The 23,310-nt window shown below is 38.3% G+C and overlaps 1 protein-coding gene across 1 annotated transcript; it reads left to right on the top strand.

The window, feature by feature from the left end:
- Positions 1 to 1,757: 1,757 nt before the first annotated feature.
- LOC139708468 (melatonin receptor type 1B-B-like) lies at positions 1,758 to 23,303 on the top strand. Its single transcript, XM_071620421.1, has 5 exons — positions 1,758 to 2,148; positions 3,391 to 3,527; positions 19,753 to 20,022; positions 22,619 to 22,876; positions 23,184 to 23,303. The coding sequence occupies exons 1-5, from the start codon at positions 1,758 to 1,760 to the stop codon at positions 23,301 to 23,303; spliced, it is 1,176 nt and encodes a 391-aa protein (XP_071476522.1).
- The last annotated feature ends 7 nt before the right edge of the window (positions 23,304 to 23,310 follow it).

Genomic DNA, 23,310 nt, shown 5'->3' with positions numbered 1-23,310 from the left:
AGTAGGAGGAAAGAAGTTGAAATGACAAGATGACATAATACCGGATAATCACATAATGGAGATAGGAATAGCCCCGAGATATAAAAACTGCAATTAGTGAAAAAAAAAAAAATGTTATTTTCCCCACATAATTATACCGTTTGAGACGTCACAAGGTAAACAATGGACTATCAAGTCTCCGCCAGACCTTGAATTCCTGTGGGAAAAATCAGTGGAGATGAAGTATACTTAAGATAATTACCGGAGGAGCAGAAAGAGCGTGGTAGGTTTATATAGTGTATATATATATATATATATATATATATATATATATATATATATATGAGCATCGGTCAAGCTTACAATTATGTCTAGCAAAGAGAAACAAAGCATTGACGAATTGGGCTGATGGGTTATATCACGAATCATCACACATCAACTTTATGCCGAATGTTGCTTTTGGCAAATATGGTCACAGATCATCCGATTGAATAATAGTTAATGTTTATTATCTTTATAGCGCCTTTTCCACTGGATACAAAGGGCTTTGAGATATCATCCCTGGTCGTCATGGGATATAAAATGAATACATATTAACAGCCAGTGACAGTGCGAGTCCAGTGCTTACATAATAGGGATTTTAGAATGAATAAGTATTATTGTGATGTAATCCAGCGTTGGTAAAGATTTCAGAAGAGGAGGGAGCCAGCCTTGGTGCAGTAGGGAATCATCTGCAACGCCAATTAGTTTGTTCGTGCGCGGTTGAGTGACGGTGTATCTGACGATGAAAGATGAGTGCGGCTAGAATGAGAATGTCGCACGAGACTCTCCGCAACGTACTCTGGAGCTCTTTCGTTGAAAATTGGTATAAAACGAAGGAAGAGCAAAATGCTTGTAGACCCGTTAGTCCATTTTTTTACAGCTAGAAGCTAAACAAAATTTGTTTGCTTTTTATTGGAGATAACTAATAATAATTAAAAAAAGTCTTTGTGATGTACTTATGACGAATGAATAAAAAAAAAAAACACGACACCGGAAATAAACAAAATGTGGTGGGTAATTCCCAAGGCCCTGTAAACGGGAGGTTACGGGTTCTTATCCAGCCTGAAAAACAAATCAGAACTCGAGGAGAAGAAAAAGAGAACAAAAAACCCATTCTATCGATTAACAAAGCTTAATACACTATTGAATTGAATTGAATTGAATTGAATTAGTGAATTTCCATAAAATGATGTTATATTTTTTCAGTAGTAATTAAAGGCTATTGATAATTTTTGCCCTTGATACTGAAAGATTTGATCCTTTGTATGTGTCTCTATATCCCTTCTTTATCCTTCGTTCGTATACACATACATACACAAAACACACACACACACACACACACACACACACACACAAAACCAGTTCATTTTAGTGCAGTTTCATTCATTTTGCATCCGACATACAACAAAGAGTACAACGTAGAAAGTATGCTATTACACCATCACTTTATTTGATCAGTTGGAAATACATAAAATTTGATATGAATCGTAAACTAAATGATAAGACATGAAATTATCAAATTATCTCTTTCCCTCCCTATCATATTATCCCTTTCCCTCCTTCCCTCTATCTATCTATTTCTCAATTTCTCTTTGTATTCTCTCTCCCGCCCCCCCCCCCCCCCCCCCCCCGCCATCAAACACCTAAAACTGTCCTCTCCTTTTCCTTTACTATTCAGCACCGGTGCCTCGCATTGGTTTTTGTGCAGTGATGCGGGCATATACTTCGGTTAGATCATGGATCTCTCTACGTCGCTCTACCCAGCTACTCACTTCCTCAGTCCGCTCTCTGTCCAGACGACCCCGGCAGACTCCTTCACAGACACCTCCACTCCTCCGTGGTTTGCCACATCCCCAACCGTTGCCATGGCAATGGAAGACTCGGGCCCTCCTGGAGCGAACGGGACGGACGTCGGGAGCGACGAGGCGGAGAGGGGCGTGGTTCAAAAAGTGTTGATTGCGGCATTCATCACTTGCATGGTTTGGGGCAACGTGGGCAACATCCTTGTGATGGGCGCCATCCTCATTGACCGGAAGTTACGTAACACCGTGGCCAACATCTTCATCTTTAACCTCGCCATTGCAGATTTTTGCGTTACGTCCTTCGTGGACCTCTCCTATATCCTCGGTAAGCGATACACATCCCAAATGGAGAGATCACATGTCAAACCTGCACACCCAACATACGTATGCGAATATTAAAGTCTAGTAGTAGTATAGTAGTAGTAGTAGTATCAGTAGTAGTAGTAGTAGTAGTAGTCGTATAATGCAGTAGTAGTAGTAGTAGTAATCCTAACCCTATAACCTAAACTCTAGCCCTGAACCTAACCCTAATCCTAATCTTTACTCTAACCTTATCACTAACCAGTATTTAGCCGGTGGTAATTTTCCTCGGGGGTTTATTGCCTTGATACGGACAGAACACATCAGCGAAGTTTGAGTAGATCGCATAGAGTCAATTCAAAAGTTATACACTTTTAAAGTTTTGATGCTGTCATCACTGGAAAAGAAAACTACTGCGGTTCATGATGACCATGATGACGTCAATGTGTGGATAACAATATAGAGAATTTCATCAATGAAATGTCATTTATCATAAAAAGTACAATTCCATCGACTTGCTTCTGACGAAGGTTAATGGTTATAACATTTCCCCTTCTATTTGAAAGAGGTGAGAAGAGTGCTGATAGAAAACTGAAATGTTTAAATTTTGTTAACATTTCTCTTAATATTGTTGTCCACACATAACTAGTAGAAGTCTTCTTATCCAGTGATAACGGCGGTAAAACTTTAAAAATTCATAACTTTAGAAACGATTTAAAAATTCGTTGATGCGTCCTACTTATGTTGCTGCTTTCACTAAATACACATTTATGTTTGGGATTAAGATTCCAACAGGTACCATTTACTATTGACAGGTTGGGAACAGTGATATGAAAATGTTTTAGTTATCACATTTGATGTATAATATATGTGGGTCAGTTGTATCACAAAAAAATCCTACCATATAAACATTTCACATCCAAGCCTAAAATATGAGGAGATATCACTATTTTTCTCAATAAACCATAACTGAAGGCGGTTTATTCTAGAAGCGATTTTTATTATAACTATTGTTCATATTTTGTATATTAAACAATACTTTACATCGGTTATACTGACTATATTGATTTTAGGTTGGTTGCTTCTATCCCTATAACTCACATTTTAGAACTATTTTGAAGTACTCAAGCTAGATTTTTTGTTTTATCTGCATATGGTAAATAATGCCCTTAACTACTGTATTCAGCAAGGAGTAATACACGTGTGCAACTTTATGCTGTGTTGGCCTTTGACGTTATACCGGTCCCTTTGTCGCCATCCCTCGCAGGGAACTTTCACCCCCAGTGGTTCCAGGGAAAATCCGTGCTCTGCAATCTAGCTGCGTCGGTCTGCATCGTAAGCTGCACCTGCTCCATGTGGAGCATATGTTTCATCAGCATCAACCGATTCGTCTGCATCACACAGGTCTGGTACAACACAGATTTTATAGATTATTTTATAATACCCTTGATATCAATTCGAATATGACATAAGTATGTTCTTATACCTATAGGCATAAGGTCTCTTTATACAAATACAAAATGTATAATATATATACGTATATATATATATATATATATATATATATATATATATGAAGAGTTTGTTCGCAAAAACCGATAAACCCTTTTTTGAAGATTTTGAAGTACGGTCTCTGTCATAAAGTACAAAATAATACCTTTTAAATGATATATTGATCACTACATATAAAGGTACATTTTTGAAGTCATGGTCAAAAGAAGCAAACATTTTCTTATTATTCTCTTTATTATTCTTGACCTTTAATCGCAAATATCTCCATTTGGCAAATATGGACTTATCGGTTTTTGACAAAAAACTCTTCATACAAATATATACATATATATGTATATATATATATATATATATATATATATATATATATATATGTGTGTGTGTGTGTGTCTGTGTGTGTGTGTCTTTGTGTATTTGTGTGTTTGTGTGTTTGTGTGTGTGTGTGTGTGTGTGTGTGTGCGCGTGTGTGTGAACGTATGTGTGTATGACTCCAAAGCGCACTAAATTGGAATTGATTCAGGAGATTTACATTACATCAAAGACCTACGGTAAAAATGTTTACGTAGCAATCGGTATCAATTTTAATCTCGCATTTTATTTTAAACGATAATTTCAAAATATTCTCTATCTCTTTTTTTTTTCTCTCTCTCCGTCTGTCTCAGCCCGTTCAAATGACTTTTTATTGGATCAAAAAATGGAAAATCTAATATAACTGTCGTGACATGTATTAGGTCGCGCTCATCAAACGTTTTCTGAAAGCACTGTACACAGTTTATAGAGATTTTTTTCCACTAACGACTTTTACAGCATTGATAATTCAAGGCTGACAGAAATCTCGCTTAGACGCTATGCATTTCATTTGAATCGCTTTAATTTCACCTTGATATTGTAAGGTTTGGATGAGTCGAAGTGATTAGATGGTGACGATGGCCTAGGTCTCGTAGACAGATAGAGTTCATCATCTCCGATTGTATTTGAAATCCCTGCTGTCTAGCGGATGGTACGGTTTTGCCATGGGTACTACTAAAACACTTATCAATTCAGTGCTTATTTACGTCAATGTGGGGCAATTTGCTTATCAGTTGCTATATATATAAAAAGAAAAACTGAAAGAAATTCATGAATTTGGTATAGTTTTGGTTGAAATGGGGAATTCAGATTTTAAATTTTTCGAGATAATTAGAAGCCACGTAAAAAAGATGAAAAATCATACAATATTTCGGAAGATGAATTCAAAGTTTATTGTTGAAAATGTTTTTTTGAAATGGCTAAGATATTTATAAAAAAAAGCAAAACAAAGTTGTCCTAATAAAAGGTCTTTGTTTTTGGATATTTCAGCCCTTTCTAAACCGATGTTCATCAAATCGATTTTGAATTTCTCATAGAATTGTATGCATTTTCATGTTTCATAAGATTTTTTTTCTCGTTATCTTACCAAAAAAATTGGAAACCTGAAGACCCATAGCAACCAGAACTGTATACAATCATCCTTTTGTGAAGTCCCCTGAAGACCCCCCGACTTCCCTTAACTCGAATCTTTGAGATGGCGCCACTGAACGGACTTCACATTGAATGTAATAGATTTCTGCCAGGGAAATCTCACATACATTTCCTTTATACTTCGCAGGACTTTTTTTTTCTAACCAGCGGGAAGTCCCGATTCTTTCACCGGAATCAGGACCACATACTGAAGAACTGATTGATCCACACTTTACTGGTGTTGAGAAGTATCGTATAGATGACTGATGCATGTAGTGTTATACACATTTGCGATTGGAGGGGGGGGGGGGGGGTGAGGGATACATAACATTAACAGTAACTTATTATCAATATTAGGGTAGATTCAGTAGTTGAGAAGCAAAGGAGAACGTATGGAGAGGAAAGGGGTGGGAGAGGAGAGGGTGTGGGTAGGAGAGGGGTGGGGGAGGAGTGGGGGAGGAGTGGGGAAGTTGGTATATTGGAATGGGGATGGGGTGTCAGTGGTAACTTAGGGAGTAGATCGATAAACGGCATTGTGTGGTGACCTGGATCTGCAGAAGTGATCTGTTATCTGCCTTTCACTCTTCTACCTTTCCAAACACATCACTCTATCTTCTTTATACGATATACTTTTTGTGATAACTCCTCTGACGAAGTATTCCACCCTCTACAGTGTCGCAAAATTCTGCATCGATCTGAAAGGAATGAGAAGAAAGAATGCATTGAAATCGCTGGTGGAAACCAGAACTTTGCTTCATCTCATGGAGATCGAAATAGCTGAAAGAAATAAATAAAAAGAAAATAGTGTTAAAAACAGCATATCGCGCGCTATGATTACGCATTCGGCTCTTGTCCACTTCTTTTAACCTTTCAAGTCTTGAGCTACACTGCAAGACCTCACACAGTAATCTCGAGAGCGTGAAAAAAAATAATGGTGGGCCTATATCCTTCATCTCTTTATTCTTCAGTGGCTGAATAAGATTCTGTATCTTTTTTTTTATAGCTAATACAAAAGCCAGCATCAAAGGATGGACTTTGCCACGTTTTCCTCAAATAAAAGAATCGTCGTCGGTAATAAGTGGCAATCCGTATACCCATAAAAAACATGGGCCCGAGAATGAAGCTGGAAGAGGCCAGGATAAATAAGACCTTATTATTATTATTGTCATTATTGTCCTCCGACTTGGAGAGAAGCTCGTCCTTGCCAGAAGAAACGAATGAGAGAGAAAAAAGCACCATGGAAACCTTCTCAATGTGTTTGATACGTCGATTCTCTTCAATCTTGATCGCGATGTCATCTTACATAAGTCTCAATCAGAAGTTTCTAATCTAAAGATGTCGCAGGTGTGTGAGATATAACAACCTTTCTCTTGCCCCTTTGTTTTGCTGTTCACCTCGACACAGGAAAAAAAAAAACCCGTGAAACCCTTTTACATACCCTTTTATCTACGTAAGAAGATATCTGTCTGACATTTTGCTGGAGTTAAGTCTTTATGCAGATCACTTTTTAGTCGTAGGTTTTGAGCTACTTGTGCTTCTCAGACTTCCGGTTTCACATGGCCTGCCAAAGAAATGAGATATGCTTTGGTTCTACATCAATTTCACGGGGATGTACAACCAAGGTCTACAGGCATGTTTGTGGAAATGTAAAGCTGTCGCTTTTATCACGTCCTCGTCTATACTTTTCTTTCTTTCTTTTTGCGCAGAGATCATCGATTCGCCTCTGAAGAGCTGCATTTACAGACTTACTTGTTCGTCATTATTTCTGAGCTTTGAAGAGAGTGTAACCTTGGTTGACTGCGATGAAAAGTCTGTTCATCATGGAACTGTGACTATGAGAATAAGCCCTTGTGGCTTTAGTGCTAACCAAATACTACATGTATTCGAGAAAGAGCGTCTGCTATAGTGTTTGCGCGCGAGGAGATGGAAACCATTGCGTTGGTGTTCTGTTGTATTGCCTCCCCCAGTCTGAGAAGACTTTTAGACTATGGACGGATTATTGCAAACATATGGGGACATATTTCAATATATCTTTCTGCTGAGCAGAAAGATACAAACAGCTTCAAGTATTAAGACATGTCATATCACTTTAATTGCCTTTCCCTTCCAATCAATGCAGTACGTGTTAGGCCGTGATACTTGTCTCTTACTGTACTCTTCAATGTATCACTAGTAGTCACAGTAAGTGGTAAGAAATGAAGGACACTGTTAAAACGCATGTTTGTGGGCTAATGATTAAGCACTAAAAAATCTACCATTAAGAAAATTGATAATGTCACTTCATCACGCAGAGCCTCCTTTATCCAATGCCGTGATATTTACTGGGTATCAAGAACTCATGAATTCTTCTACACGAGGAGTATTCAAAGTTAAGCAATTGGATGTGAATATATTACTAGAGGTTCAAAAGAAATAAAAAAAGAATAACATTTCAAATTTACTCCATATCATATAGTATGAAATAATATTTAATATTATAATCTTTGCGCCACGAAATTAAAAGGCTGACAATATTATGGCATTTTTTCTGTACTTCATATAACGATCTTGTCCTTCTCTCGGCTATTTTTTTTGAACGCTATTACATAATATAACAAGATATATGCCTAATTGCATCATCTGGCGCTAATTTATCAAGACGTTTGTTTTCGGGGGAGGGGGTGGAGGGATGGAAAGAACGCGTCATCAACCAGCTATAATAAAGTACCCCTTGAAATATGCATGTAATTATTCTTTATTCACTTATATACACACTGCTATGAAATCATACCGAAATAAACTTACTTCATATTAACGTCTGCCATTATTACGCACGTGTTGTGTACACAGTTAACAAAATGCCGCTCGGGGAGGAACGAGACACTATAATAACTGTGTAACCAAACTTTGCGCAGAACGTATTGGCTTATAACATTGATTCATATCTTTCATAATGTCTAGATTCTGAAACACGATCCTAGCTCTTGATTACCCTCGCGTTGCTTTGTCCTGTATATGTCACTACGGACCTAATTGATAGAAGTCAACCAACGCGAGCGGATCATTATGGCGCTCAAGAAGTAGAAGAAGAAGATGATGATGAAAAAAAAAAAATTGTTGATGACATCAGCGATCACGATCCATGCATGTGACGAGGTAACGTATCAATGCAATTGTTCTTTTAGGAGTGTTTCTGGCACTGAAGCAGATAGCATGTGCTCAGGTTATATATTTCATTTCAATCAGCCAATTATTCTTCAGAAAATTCCTAATCGCTTCTTAGGGGAGGTGCGCGCAGCTCTAGAAGTCGGGTTGATCTGAGATAACATAATAGAGATTTTCATGCCGTTGTGTATGACCGCCTTTTTTTCTCTCCCCCCCCCCCCCCCCTCCCCACGTGATAACAAAAATAGTTCACGTGATAGACCCGTCTGCATGGATGGATATTGCTGGTCATCTCGGTTGGCACCGTGAACCGTTCTACCTTTACCTTATCTTATCTGTGTCGTCAACATCATTTTGCTCCTCGTTTTGTCACTTGACTTTAATTCCCCCATTTTGAAATTAAAAAAAAACCAACAACCCCAAACTGTCTTTTGATGATAACTATATACTAGTAATGCTTTAAAGGGACTGTACAGTACTGGTTGAGGTAGGGATTCATGTTTTGAACATTCCTAGATGAGATAATGAAAAGCCTCTTATGAAATATGAAAGAGCATGTAATTTTATGAAGGATTCAACGTTTATTTGATGAAAATTGGTTTTCAAATGGCTGAGATATCCCAAAAAGTGCTAATAATGAAAGGCGACATGCCCCAACTTTATTAGTATCTCTTTGTTTCACCTTGTTTTTGGATATCTCAGCCATTTCAAAACCGATTTTCATCGAATAAACTTTTGATACCCCTTAGAACTGCATGCTCGTTGACATCTCATAGAGTGGTTTCTGAATATCTCACAAAACGTTAAAAGATAAATCTTCACCTCGACCAGAACTGTACACACCCTTTAAAGGGTGGACAAGTCAGCAGAGTTTACACCTTTACAGGTCAGATTGAAATCTTTATTTCAACATTCCTACCCCTTTCACATTAACACGAATCCGAGCATGCACACTTTTTTGTGTGTGTTTTCATTGATATTTATTGGTTTCATTCAAATCATTCATAAATCCCAATCCCCAAACCATTCTGGGAGTAACAGGAACGGTACAAATGCAATTCAAAGCACAAACAAATCGATTTGTCATACAATTTATACTGCAATTAATCTCTTTTCAACATAGATAACTCTCACTCTCGCACACATACGCACACATTACACACGCACACACACACAAGATACACACTCACGAGACACTATTATTTGGATGCACAAGAGCAGACAAGACCATAGTTACAGCACTCAAGGAACAAAAAGAATGTGTATGAGCGCTGAGCAATGTCACTGGCGGAGTATTAAGTGTCTGCAGAACACCTTAAATTGGCAAAATACAAATATGGTCTCCTAAAACGCCGAAACGACAATGCAGTGGTAGCGAGACACCCGATCTAGGTACTAGTAGTCAGTAAGACGAAATGACTGAATCATGCATTTTGTGGCGTATCCTCATTTATCTAATGTTACCCACTGTGTTCGCGTGTCCGCCGTAATGTAACAGCTTCGTGTTACAATGCACGCGCCACTATGCGACATTGGGCTAACACTGTTGCAATTGTGGTAACACGATAGTCACTTGAATCAACCATCAGCCCACAAAATGTTAAATCTCACTTCAATCGCCTCTCTTCTCTCCCGCCCCTGTCTTTTCTCCTTTTTGTAACCTACGAAGCCTTTGGGGGATTTTTGCTGCAGGAGATGGTGCTCGTGTTGTGCTTGTGTTCTGCTTGTGTATTATTAGTATCAATTCTCGTGACATTATATTTATGTGTCATGATTATGCATTTGTACGAAGTGGGTGTGGCCTGTTGGACCACGTTGGAAAAAGATGGATCCGGACGAGACTGGGACGATGCCGTGTGAGGCGAGGGAAGAATAAAGTTTTTGTTACTTTAAGTTTGATATCATTGGTGGTGGTGATTTGTTTTGGTGTCAGAATGTGTGACATGCTTTTTTGGCCACCAGGATTTCCTTCCCTTACGTAATAATATGCTACAACGGTTGTATTACCCATGTATATTGTTTGGAAATGAAAATGAATTGATAAAAATAATTGAATGAATTAAGGTATTGCCGAGCTCACAGACCCAGAGGTATCCCTTTAAAGACCGTATTTTGTCTGATTTCTTCTTCAACGGCTGTATTCAGCGATGTCATAGTAAAACAAACGCGACTCGACACTTCCCCTGCTTGCAATCACTCGTTGGACTTTGCTGCATACTTTGCTAGGAGGGACAAATTTCCTAGCTCTGTGTTTGCATGACAAATAGGGCTGTGTGAGGAAGGTCTCGGAATTCAAGGTTCAAAGATGCTGCGACGGTGGCGACATTTTGAAGGAAGTGAAGAAGAAGAAGAAGAAGAAGAAGAAGAAGAAGAAGAAGAAGAAGAAGAAAACAAAATGCATTGACTGGCCCCTCTTGCTCTTTCAACACTGTGGAAGCGTGTTGCCATGGCAACTGTTGCTAGAGCGGGAGATCAAAGTTAAATGAGCAAGAACATAGCAATGCGGAACAAGCTAAGCCTCTTAGAGCCTATATATAGTACTGTTGCAACAAAAAGTGAGGCTCTGAAGCAATTCACATAAACATTCTCATGTGCAACCGACCACTACTTAACATAAATGAAACAATTATACTTTAAGAAAAAGAATGCTGCGATTTTTTTAAAAAGAGAAGATTAGGTTGAAAACTCATTCTCGCTTTACTTATTAGAATCAAGCAATCTTGCATTACCTGTCAGAATCAAGCTGTCTAAGATGAATATTTTGCAGTGCGTAATTTATTTAGTTTTCTCGTAGTGCATCGCATTTGTGATTGGTGGAATAACTATACTTAAAGGTATTTCTACCTCTCTTTATGATGGTCGTAGAGAGATCAAGTATCATAGTTATAATTAAGCCAAGCTTGTGTATGCTATAACATGGCAGTTTGGGTTGTTTTTATTTTCATTTTCTATCAAGATAAGGATATGGATAGCCCATATTACGCTGCACTAGCTGGTCTTCCATTCGGTGTGATTCGGTTAAAACTCACAGTAAACCCCCCCCCCCCCCTCTCTCTCTCTCTCTCTCCTGCGGTTTTATTGGAACTTTACAGGAATTTTGTTCTCCGGACATTGTCGCGACATTAGCGGTCGCGGTATAAGGTTCAGTTCAGTTCAGTTCAGTTTGATTTTATTTCTGCATTTTTTTTTTCAATGAAATCATAATTCGCATGTCAAATGACAACACATGTATCCGACAACATAATCGAAAAAATAAAAAAGTTTAACAATTATAGTATAATAATCACAATGATATTTAGCGTTTAAACAAAACGACAATGATATACTGATCAAAGGAATCAACGATACACATGTATTGTTTCCAGGCGACGAGGAGGAAATACCTGAATAAGAGTCTGTCAAAACAGGTCTTCAGTGTGGCTCCACACTGTCCTGAATATGGACATTTCAATTTCACACGAAGTTCACTCAGATCTTCAATTAGTTAAAAGCCATTCAACAGACGAAGCAAGTATGATGCCTACAGAAGATTACACAATGACATGCGAACCACATGTTGAAGGCTACATGGAGATATGAATCTTTATCATAAAATGCATCTTCGCAAGATCTTTGAGCTATTTTTTAAATTTTTCTCATTTTTTTTTTTGCCGAAGATTTTGCCGCCGCTCAAGGAGTTGCTTCCGAAGCCATAGAAATCCTATCGGCGGTCATAGTCTCATAAGATAGCTTAAAGGGGAAATCCAGTACGAATATAAGCTAATCTGATAAGAAAGAGTAAAATATCTCGAGTTCAACGGTAAAATTTGATCAAAATCGGATGAAAAATGAGTAAGTTATGACATCTTAAAGTTTCCCCAATTTTTGGTGAAACATGCAGTTCTTGAACGGTCAATATGAATAATAATATGCAAATGGCAAAGTAAGTATGTAACCCCCTCACAACTTGCCATATAGTTCATGTAGTTTGTAGATGAAATTTTGAAATTTCCAGTTTTTCATTCAAACGCAATTATGCCCGAGGCTCAAATCCTAATTATATCTAAGTGATTACTATTCTGAAGTAAATCCACCAGGAATAGCATCATGTATCAGACTTCAATGACAGAAACACTGAATTTTCGTCATTTTTATGCCTCCGCCACGAAGTGGTGCCGGAGGCATTATGTTTTCGGGTTGTCCGTCCGTCCGTCCGTCCTTCCGTCCGTAATGAATTTTGTGGACAGCGTAACTAAAAAACCTTTCGAGGTATCCTAATGAAACTTGGCATGTATGTGTATTAGGGGGTGAAGTTGTGCCTATCAACTTTTGGGTGCACATGCTCAAGGTCAAAGGTCAAAAGGTCAAGGTCAGATACGTAAAATTTCAGTATTTCCACCATATCTATGCAATGCCTGAAGATATTTTCTTGAAACTTAGTATATACATGTATTACCCAATTAGGATTCTCTGGTGAAAGTTTAGGATCATGAGGTCAAAGGTCAAAAGGTCAAGTAAAAATATTAAAACTTCACTTTTTTCTCCGTATCTTGGAAATTGTTCAAGGTATCTTCATGGAACATAGTATATACATGTACTGACTGGCAGTGATTATCTAGAGAAGTTAGGGTTCATGGGTCAAAGGTCAGGGGTCAAAGGTCAAGGGCAACACTTCACAATTTTACTATTTCCCTCATATTTATGCAATGCTAGCAGGATTATTATTTTTTTTTTACACTTGGTGTATGCATGTATAACCTAATAGAGATTCTCTGGAAGCTTTCTTTTTTCTTCTTTTTTTTTTTGTTTGCCTCAAAGGTCAAAAGGTCAAAGATCAAGGGAAAGTGCTGAACTAACTTTTTCCTCCATATCTCAGAAGTGTCTCAAGTTATCTTGAAACTTACTACATATTTATGCATGTTGTGCCTGACAGTGATTATCCTATTAATTTTAGGGTCAAAGGCCAGGTGAAAATGGTAACAATGAACTTTTTAATACAGAAATTGCACTTTTTCTTCATACCTTGAAAATTACTCAATGCATAAACTTATGAATGGGTCAAAGTCAAGTTAAAGTCCTGAAATCCCCAAATACATGCTCTCCTATTCATCCAATTAAATCTAGGTCAAGGAAGGTGAACATTCAACACATTTGTGACAAACTTGTCATTTTAATATTTTGCCAATTTTGTGAAAATATAATCACACATTGTCTACATGTACTATAGACCTATTAGGAGAATCATGCATTATGGCGGAGGCATACCAGTCGCATTAGCGACATTTCTAGTTCGTTTTTTGTTTTTTGGTACAAGATCAATGGAAAATTGTGAGGTTATGACATGTCAGCTCACTCCCTTTGCATATGCATATCCACAGTACCATTACATGAACTGTTTTGCAGGAATTAGCAAAGCTTCAAAATTTCATAACTTCCATATTTTTGATCCGATTTCAGTCAAATTTTAACCGTTGAACTCGTGATATTTTACTCTTTTTTACCTCTCCCCTTAAGTGTCTCGTCTGATCCGACGGTCAATCCGTGGATGCTTCTGTCTTTCTATTAAAGGTCGTCGCAAAGATGAAGAAAAACGTTTTTATTCTGCTTGAGGCGGCGTCCTCGGTGATGTTTACTGGTGATGTTTCAAAGAGCAAATTACACGAGTAAACAAAATGTGGTGATTTTGTCTGGCACACGTCCGGGACGTCGTACATCAATATCTTTTTCCCTTTATAGTTTGATTCTCATCAAGGTACTTTCATTCACATAACTTATACCTTTTTTTTCCCACGACACTACCTCTTTTTTATCAGACTAACTTATTTTTGCAATTTTATACATTTATGCGCATGATACAGGTGGAGCTATGTTACAGTTACGTAACACCTCAAACAGAAAAATGAGCTGCACAGACACGTCCAGCGGTCCTCTCATTACCTCTCCCCTTGAGAGTCCCGTCAATCCGTGGATGCTTTTGTCTTTCTATTAGAGGTCGTCGCGCTGGCGCAAAGATGAAGAAAAGATGAAGAAAAACGTTTTTATCCTGCTTGAGGCGGCGTCCTCGGTGATGTTTACTGGTGATGTTTCAAAGAGGAAATTGCACGAGTAAACGGAATGCGGTGATTATGTCTGGCACACATCCGGGACGTGCAGGAGAGGAACCGCTAATGAAGACATCACACCCTGTCCCGAAATAGGAGCAAAGATGGACTACACAATAGGAATGCTCAAATCCAGCTCTGATCGTCAGTCTTTGGTTTTTATGTTGCGTTTCCTGAGAAAGTTCCCGAAATTTCAAAGGGTTATGGTTAGTGAACACCTTGATCGGATGCTGGGATCTATTGACATACAGCTTAAAGGTGAAATCCAGTCCAAAAATAAGTTTCGGGCGCAACAACAGCAAAATATCAAAAAAAGAAAGAAATAGAGCAAATGTTGACGAGTATCTACAGTCCTACATAATAACGGTCAATATTATACAATTAGTGCATGCTCTATCTGCACTATACTGGATTGTAGAATGACAAGTACTGAATATTCCGATTGTAATTTTGTTTGCGGGCTCGGTTATGAATGATAAATTAGTATTTCGAGTTCTAGTCCAGTACTGGTGCATCAACAAAACATAATTATGCACTCTCAAATTGTTATAGTTAATCCTCTTGATCGTAATGCGTTTTCCATAGGTCTAGACCCTATTAGATCTGATACTGATTTCGTGCAAAATATAACGATGATCTAAACTCTTGTCTATATTACGTACAGCTAGCCGTGTAGTGGTGAGCAGACTTGCGGCCAGGTACGGCGAGCTTACTGCGTCTACCTGTGCCATAACGCAAAAAGAGGTCTTTACGGCAGGCTTTAATGCCCCAGTCACACAGTGCTTTACGATGGGTTACGTCCGCCGCGGATAGATACGGATGAGTGGACGCAGGGGGACGCAGCGTGGACACAGGCATCCGCTGGGACGTATGTAGACGTAGCTGTCCGTACCTCACCCGTAAAGAAACGTAAAATGACGGCAACAAGCCTGCGAAATTTTGAAATGTTCAAAATTTCGCAGAGGGACTCCACGGATGCAGACTTACGCAATTAACCGTAACCAAACGTAATTATCCGTAACTGAACGTAACTATCCGTAGCTTGGACGCAGACCATCCGCAAAAAGTTTTACCTCCCGTCCGTTTGCGTTCGTTTACCTCCACCGTAAGTATCCGAAAGTAACCGCAAGTCAACGTATCACAACACTTTCGTCCGCTTACGGATATTTGTGGACAGTTACGGATGCTGTGGACGATTACGTCCTTCGACGTTTTCCGTTTTCCACTCGCATGGGAACACAGAGACTCGTGGGAAGCCACACAACTCGTGTTGCCAAGCTGCAGCGCATTTACATGAAGGAATGCCACAACACAGTCGGAGCAGTGGAGAGGCAGAACCGCATGGTCAAGTTATGAAATTTCTCCCACAAATGGTTATTCTAGGTGGCCCCCATATACACAAGACATCGGTTGACCCTTAATTGGTGGTGAACTTTTTTTTTCTTGCACTCTTTGAATGTATATTTTTTGAAAAAGGCAATATTTTTTGGTAGGAGATGGGGTGACAGCATTTCATTCACTTTTCTGGCCGGGGAAGGTGTTGGACAGCGATAAGCTATAGAAAATGAGAAAAATTTTAATATTTCTCTATAGTCTTACCCACTTTTATATATACATGTATATATATATATATATATATATATATATATATATATTGTATTTGGGTGTGGGAGGGGTGTTCGAAAGTCCTAATGTCTTTTTCTTTCTGGAAATTTAATAAGCATTGCTTTATTATAACAATCTCCTTAACAATAACCCAGTAACTCATGAATATCACTGCACAATGACAGCGTAACCACAGTTTGTCTATTCCATGACTGTAAGTAATATTTTCTTACTCTAATGTTTAATTTTATCGATCTATATTGTATTTTATCTGTGGTATGATTATGTTATGTATTCTTTACATTTATGATGTTACTTCATATTTGAGTTGCACAAATAAAATTCAAACTTCAAGTTCAAAATCTCATCTTTTATTATCGTAAAGCAAATTAAAGGAATACGAAAGTTTTTCACAACTTGTACGTAATTCAATTTCAGTTTTCCACAGTGTACAATATAAGACAGTGCAATATGTGATAAACTTGCTGTCATAATACACTGACTTGGCAGGGATCGTCAGAAGAAAACCATATTGTCTATAGTTATGTGTAACAATCTGTAACTATCCGTAACTATCCGAAAATATCCGCAACTCTCTGTAAAGTCCGCTTGTGTTCAGAACTATTCGGAAGTTTACGCAAGTTGAAAGAACAAACTACGTGCCAATTCGTAAGAATATACGCAAGTGGACACAAGTATTCGCATTTGGTCATATCTGTCCGTATCATCCGCATTTCCCCCCGTATGTTTTGTAAAAAATTTCTGGTGACGGCAAGAGATCCGCGAGAGTCCGCAGAAAAAAATGACTCTTTTGGACGTAACGCCGGACGCAGAGCATTATGTGAATGGGGCCTACCCTTATACCAACAATGTACGTATTGGATACGTCCCCGCCCCATATCACTGGGCAGATAACTCCATAGCCAAGATGTAAATGTTTTGGTATAGAGCACAGCTGCGCTACATAGCGAGATTTTCATACGAACACGTGATGATTTGATTTGATTTGATTAATTCATTCTCCGTATGGCATCATTTACATCTTTTTTTAATCAACGTAATCAAACATAATATATGCAAATATGAAACTCCTCATTATAGCTCGTTTCTACAATTTCAACAATTTTGATTACAAATACATTTGTGACACAATTACAGTACATGTGTTATGAATTACCATACAGAACGGTCGCCAATAATAAGCTATAAGCTTGACCCTTTGGCAACCGATGATACAATACGTTAATGCAATAAGAGAAGGGGGGGGGGGTCTAACATGATGCTCGTGGATAAGGGGGATAATAGGAAAGACAGAAAGAGCAAGAAAGAGAGGGTGATAGAAACCTTCCAATACCAGGCTTGCCAGATCAAACTCACAATAAATACATACACGTGTACATGGTTATAGATTACAGTAATGTATTCACATTTCACGCACAAATAGACATGATACAGTGTGCTATTGTCGAATAAAGGTTACATTGAATTAGGAATAGAAGAGAAATAAGGACATGATGCAATGTAACCAATAACAACGAATGTTATACTGTGCCATAATCTACTAGAAAGGAACACTGCGAAGTTGCTACTAGGTTTAAATGATATAAACGAAAAAAAAAATTATATTGAGAGCAATCACATATTATGTTATGTATCGCAGGGAGTCAAAAAATGAGGCACGATTAGAATCAACACGGCATAAGACTAGTGAAAAATGACCTCCCTCCCCCCCAAAAAAAAGAAAATCCGACAGAATCGGATTGAAAATACAGAGAAAATATATACATTTATGAGGGGAACATAGATAAGTGCATGCTTGTGAGCTATACATAATACAGGAAAATGAGCAATGACGTGTTAACTGTAAAAACAAAAAGATGAGTACTTGAAACGGAAAAAAAAAATAACCACGTTGAGTTAGAGAAACAACGTGGAGAGAGAAGAAAAGGGAACATAATATTATGTGAATCTATCAAAAAGAAGAAGAAGAAGAAAAAAAAGAGATAATGACGAAAAGACGTATGACTTCTTCGTATGAACAGAGTGTATGGAAAGAAACAGTAAAGACAAAATAAAATGCTGATATCAACGAAATACGCGTAGCGGAGGTAAACGTTCTCGCTAATGAGTGGAATGGTCATCAAGAGTGAAGCAGGCATACATCAGTTGGACTAATAAACAACGTTTAATGATTACCGAGAGATTCTAATGCGTCAACTCCGTATATAGTGAAGATGCTCAAGGCTCTGCGAGATAACGATCTATGATTATACCTGTAAGAAAAGTAACTTTATACAGAGAGACAGAGATAGAGTCTGAGACAGAGAGACAGACAGACAGACAGACAGACAGACACACACACACATACACATACACAGCGAGAGAGAGAGAGAGAGAGAGAGAGAGAGAGAGGCAAGACCCAACTCAAAGGCGTGATTGAACAAGCTAGCATGCCTTGAAGCAGGTCTCATGTCTTAATCTGAAGATGAAAATGAAGATGAAAAAAGTACTTTTGTGGAGATCTTTCTGTTTGGTTCTCTATCATTTCACACTCCCAATACATGTGCTATAATTCAGTCAGATCATTTGATTCACGTTATCCCGAGTGGCTCCCAAATGACCTGTTCTCTTATTCTTTATTATCTCAGTTTTATATTTGGATGTACACACTGTATGTTCTATCGTCTTGTAGACAAAAAGAAATGACTGTATTTCGTTTGTAATATAATCATATTCCATGCCGAAAAATCCTCATAAATTCTTTTGAATTTGAAAGCATCAATCATTGTTTTATCATTTTGTAAGAATACTTATAAGATCATGAAAGAATAATCAACCTATGTATGAAACCAGAATAGCAATGCGCACTTTGGAAGATTGACAACAACAACAAAGTTGAAAAGAGCATGAAGTGGAATAATTGACTGAAGGAATTAATGCATAATCTGTAGTGTCAAGCAACGTTTAAAATAGAATGATTGACGGCAAGTAGCGAAATTCAGTCAGTGTAGGGGAAAAATCGTGCACGCGATGTCTGTAACAAAAAAAAAAAAAGAGTTCCCGAACCAATTTCAGCTTTTTGTATATCATTCCTCCGCCAGGGGTCAATAGATGGCGCCTTTAAAATGTACATTTCCGCACATATTGATATCGGGGATTTTTGATAGCTCAAATCAAAGCATAATTTCCTAAAATTGATGCATGGGACTTTTTTGATCAACGCTACCCTACAAGATTGTCATTTTTAAATGCTGGAGACATTGTTCAGAGTATGAATGATTGGAGAGCTGTGCTTTGGCTTTTATTGTCACGTGACCATTCGTATAGCTTGTAAGCAAGGTTGTTAATTCCAATACATTTTATATTTCCAATTATTCTTTCAAATGTTTTTTTTTTTTTAATGTGTTTTATGGCCGCCGTCACCAGCTTTTTTCGGGGAGGGGGTGCATTTCTGCTTCCACTTTCGGCTCATCAGCTAACAAGCGACAAAAAAAAAAAGGGGGGGGGGCTTCAGCGCAACTTTGTGATTCGACAGCTGCCACCCCCTCCAAAAAAAAAGGGCCACTTTCCCGCTCTCTTTTGAAGGAGAGGGGGGGGGGGAGGATGCGTTCGCACCAAAACATCCCCCCCCCCCCCGTGACGCCCATGTGTTTACAGGGGTTAACCATCGGAGCCTACTTTATAATTTCCTGGCCATCATGTTTGTGTATGAAATTTGTGCACATGTGACTCATAGGCGCAGAGAGGGTTACAATTTCACCATGGTCACAGAGTGAAGTTGTTGCTGTTGTTCTTTGTGCTATCCCCAGTCAAAGTATTATGGTACCATCTACACGCGTCGCAACACCATTATTATGACGCTGTTCCTCTGGGTCCTCTGCTTCTTCATCGACCTCCCAAACTACGTCGGGCTCGGCGCCCACATCTTCGACGAAAAGAAGATGGGATGCTCCTTCGACCGCATCCACCACTATGGCTACACCGTCTACTTTGTGGCCATGGGCGTGGTCATTCCTCTCTGCATGGTGCTCTTCTGCTACATCAAGGTCTACAAGTTTGTAAAAGAAAGCGAGGAGAGGGTACGTATTAAAGCAATCTCTCTTGTCCTGGACAGTCTACCACATCGTTGATTTTTCTCTTTGTCTCAAAAGCCCTATAAAAGAATCTACACCTGAAAAAAAAACAACCCACAACAACAACAACAAAACAAGAACACTAGGCCTATGTGTGTTGTGAACGATACACGAAAGAAAATTTTGTATTCTGAAATTAATGAATCATTTTCATTATTGTGCCACCCCCTCACCCAATAATTGGCATAAAGAAGTAGAAGAACAAATCGTGTCTGACATTCGTTCGTTCGTTCGTTCATATTTATTTTACTTCTCAAATCAAATCAAATCAAACCAAACCAAAAATGAATTAAATGTATGTGACAAATTTAAAGAAAACAAAGCCAAATGACAAAGGAGCAACACAAAAGTGCAGTTTTATACTGCATGCGTAACAAAAAATCTTTGTGAAACATTTATCGTTACATATAATACAAATAATGCAGTACATTTGATTCAATAAGGAAACATGGGTTTTAAATCAAAACTGCAACAATTCATAACTTTTGAAGGGATTGTCTGGTTTTCTGCAAAGTTCAGTAAAGGTGCTACTGATATTGTTGCCACTCACTGGATCTATTATGTATACTTGACTTTGATTGCCCTCGAGTTGGGATAATTATGTGATTTGTGCATAAAATAATGTGATGGTACCTCATGGGGGGGGGGGGGGGGGTCGTGCATGTGCAGGCATGTGCATTTTTCGTATTTGCTTGTGTGATGCTTTGTGTGTCACACAGTTATAGATGTTCATACAAAGACAGAGAAGAAGCTGCAATTAACAGATAATTTTGTCAAGGACAAGAAAGTTACCATCAATGTTGCAAGTAACTCCCCTTCTTCCCTTTCCCCCAGATGTACACTGCAAGAAGTCCGGTGTTAAATAGTGAACACCGAGCTGGTGTTAAATTTTCGGTGCTCATTTATGGTGTTAAATTAACACCTCCGGGTGTCATTTCCAAATATAAAACTGTTTTTTGAAGAGTTTCTTAGTAACTGCACTTCTTGCTGATTTTTAATTTAAACAAGACGATCAAGAATTTTACATTAAAATACTAGATTTTTGAAAAAATGTGAAAATAAATTTACACCACAGTAACACCAGCTGGTGTGGTCTCTTATTGAAGCTGGACGGGTGTTAAACCATTGATATTGACACCAACAAATATCAAATCAACACCATGTGGTGTCATTTTTGAATTAACACCAGTACAGTGTCAAAATAACACCAGGTACAGTGTCAAAATAACACCAGGTACAGTGTCAAATTAACACCACGAAGTGTCAGGTGAACACTTTTCAACACCATCACAGTGCACTTTCAACACCTGTGGGTGTGGTCCTCTATTGAAGTTTGATCGGTGTTAGATTTAACACCCGTGGTGTTAAATCTAACACCGATGTTTTTACAGTGTACCCACATGATACAAGCATAGTCTTTTGAGTGGGTGCCTTCCCTTTTTTCGCAGAGTGTATTATATAGAGTGTATGTTTCTTTTTTTGTACTAATCATGGAGACATTCTAACATGTTGTTATCCCTGTCTGGCTATGTATATTTTCAACGACTTGCATGTCAAATTTATCATAATGTTTCTTGCACATTCTGTTGAAAAAAAAAGTGAAAATAAAGTTTGAATTTGAATTTGAATTTAGATCTGATCTCGATCATCACGATATAGTTTAAGGAAAGTAATGATTTCTATGAGCCTTGTCGACCAAAAAAAACGAACAAACAAATAAACAAACAGACAAACAAACATACCAGACCGGGAGATTTGGTAATCCTATAGGGACCCACATGATTTAGAACCAGGAAACACAATGCAGTTTTAAAAAAGAAAAGGCAAGTACCCCAAATTGTTATGGGAGCACTGATTTGCAACCTATGTAACACCAGAAAAAAGCTTCTGTAATTGATTGGAGAAATCTATGTCTTTTTTTTTTTTGGCTAATTCTCTAATCTGCATTAGGAGCCATGAAATTAAAATAAACATCGAAAACATAGTCATATGCTTTAAGTGACAAATTTTCAATTGTTTGCGAACAACTCCACACATTTTTTTTTCTTTAAATAAATATGTTGTTAGTCACACATCTTTCGTTCGTATGATTCTTCTTCTAATATTTATATCTTAAATGATCGCGGTCTCCTGCTTTTCTGTTCGTACAATGTCTAAAGAAATACACAATTCCCAAATCAATGCGTTTAGATCCCTTTCTCTGTTTTTTTTTTTAATTTGGTTATTCAAACGACATTACATGTTCAGAATGAATAATTAATCATCATTCAGCTCATTTACAGTTGTTATTTTCACGAATTCCTTCTGAACATCGATGTGATACTATGCTATACGACTCATACATCGAATACTTGTATGCTCATAATGTATGCATGTATTTTGACTTAATTTGTAAGAGAGCATGCTAAACTTATGCGTCGTGTAATAATATATTTTTTTAATATATGTATTCTGTTGTTTGGTGTGATTCGAAATAAAAAAAGAGAAATAAAACCAAACGAACAAACATAACCACACGTCAACATAATTATGACATCGACAGATTCGCAGCTGGGACGCGCAGACCCGTGGCGCCAATCCGGCTAACCAGCTACCCCAAATCTCGAAGGCCGACCGCCGCCTCATGGTTACCGTCTTCATCATCTTCCTTGTGTTCCTCACGTGCTGGACACCGTACGCCGTAGTCGTCCTCACTGACGTCCACAACGTCTACCCGAAGGAGCTCTATGTCGGGGCCGTTATTCTCGCTCACCTCAATTCCAGCCTCAACAGCATTCTCTACGGTATCTCCAATCGCCGGGTGAGTACGAAGACGAAAACTCATAAAGAGAGACGGAGAGAGAAACACACACACACACACACACACACACACACACACACACACACACACAAACACACATACAATCATGTTCCATAACCCCATGTCCTTTGATGTTTTAACAGCGTGCCCTCCTAGTGCTTCATTTATGTTGTGACGTCAGCTTGAAACTTTTCTTTATACTTGTACGTGTGTTTTTTCACTTCCTATTTTCAAGGGGGATTTTGAATTGATGGTAGCAGAAAAGAATTGATAACACGCTTCTTTGGTTTTTCTCCCGCGTTTGTAGTATCGACATGGATACAAGAAACTGCTTTTCCTGGATCGAGTCAGATGCTGTCGCACCACCGTTGGGATCGGCGAGTCGCAGGCGGTGGAAGGCTCCACAGCCGCTGCGACGAAGTCCTAGCCCCGAT

The sequence above is a fragment of the Diadema antillarum genome, unplaced genomic scaffold, assembly GCF_040938485.1.
Source record: "Diadema antillarum isolate AM-2024a unplaced genomic scaffold, OU_Dant_1.0 seq00001338_RagTag, whole genome shotgun sequence".
In the NCBI taxonomy this organism is placed as follows: Eukaryota; Metazoa; Echinodermata; class Echinoidea; order Diadematoida; family Diadematidae; genus Diadema; species Diadema antillarum.
Note: the sequence above shows the minus strand (reverse complement) of the source record. Positions and strands in the feature narration are given on the sequence as shown.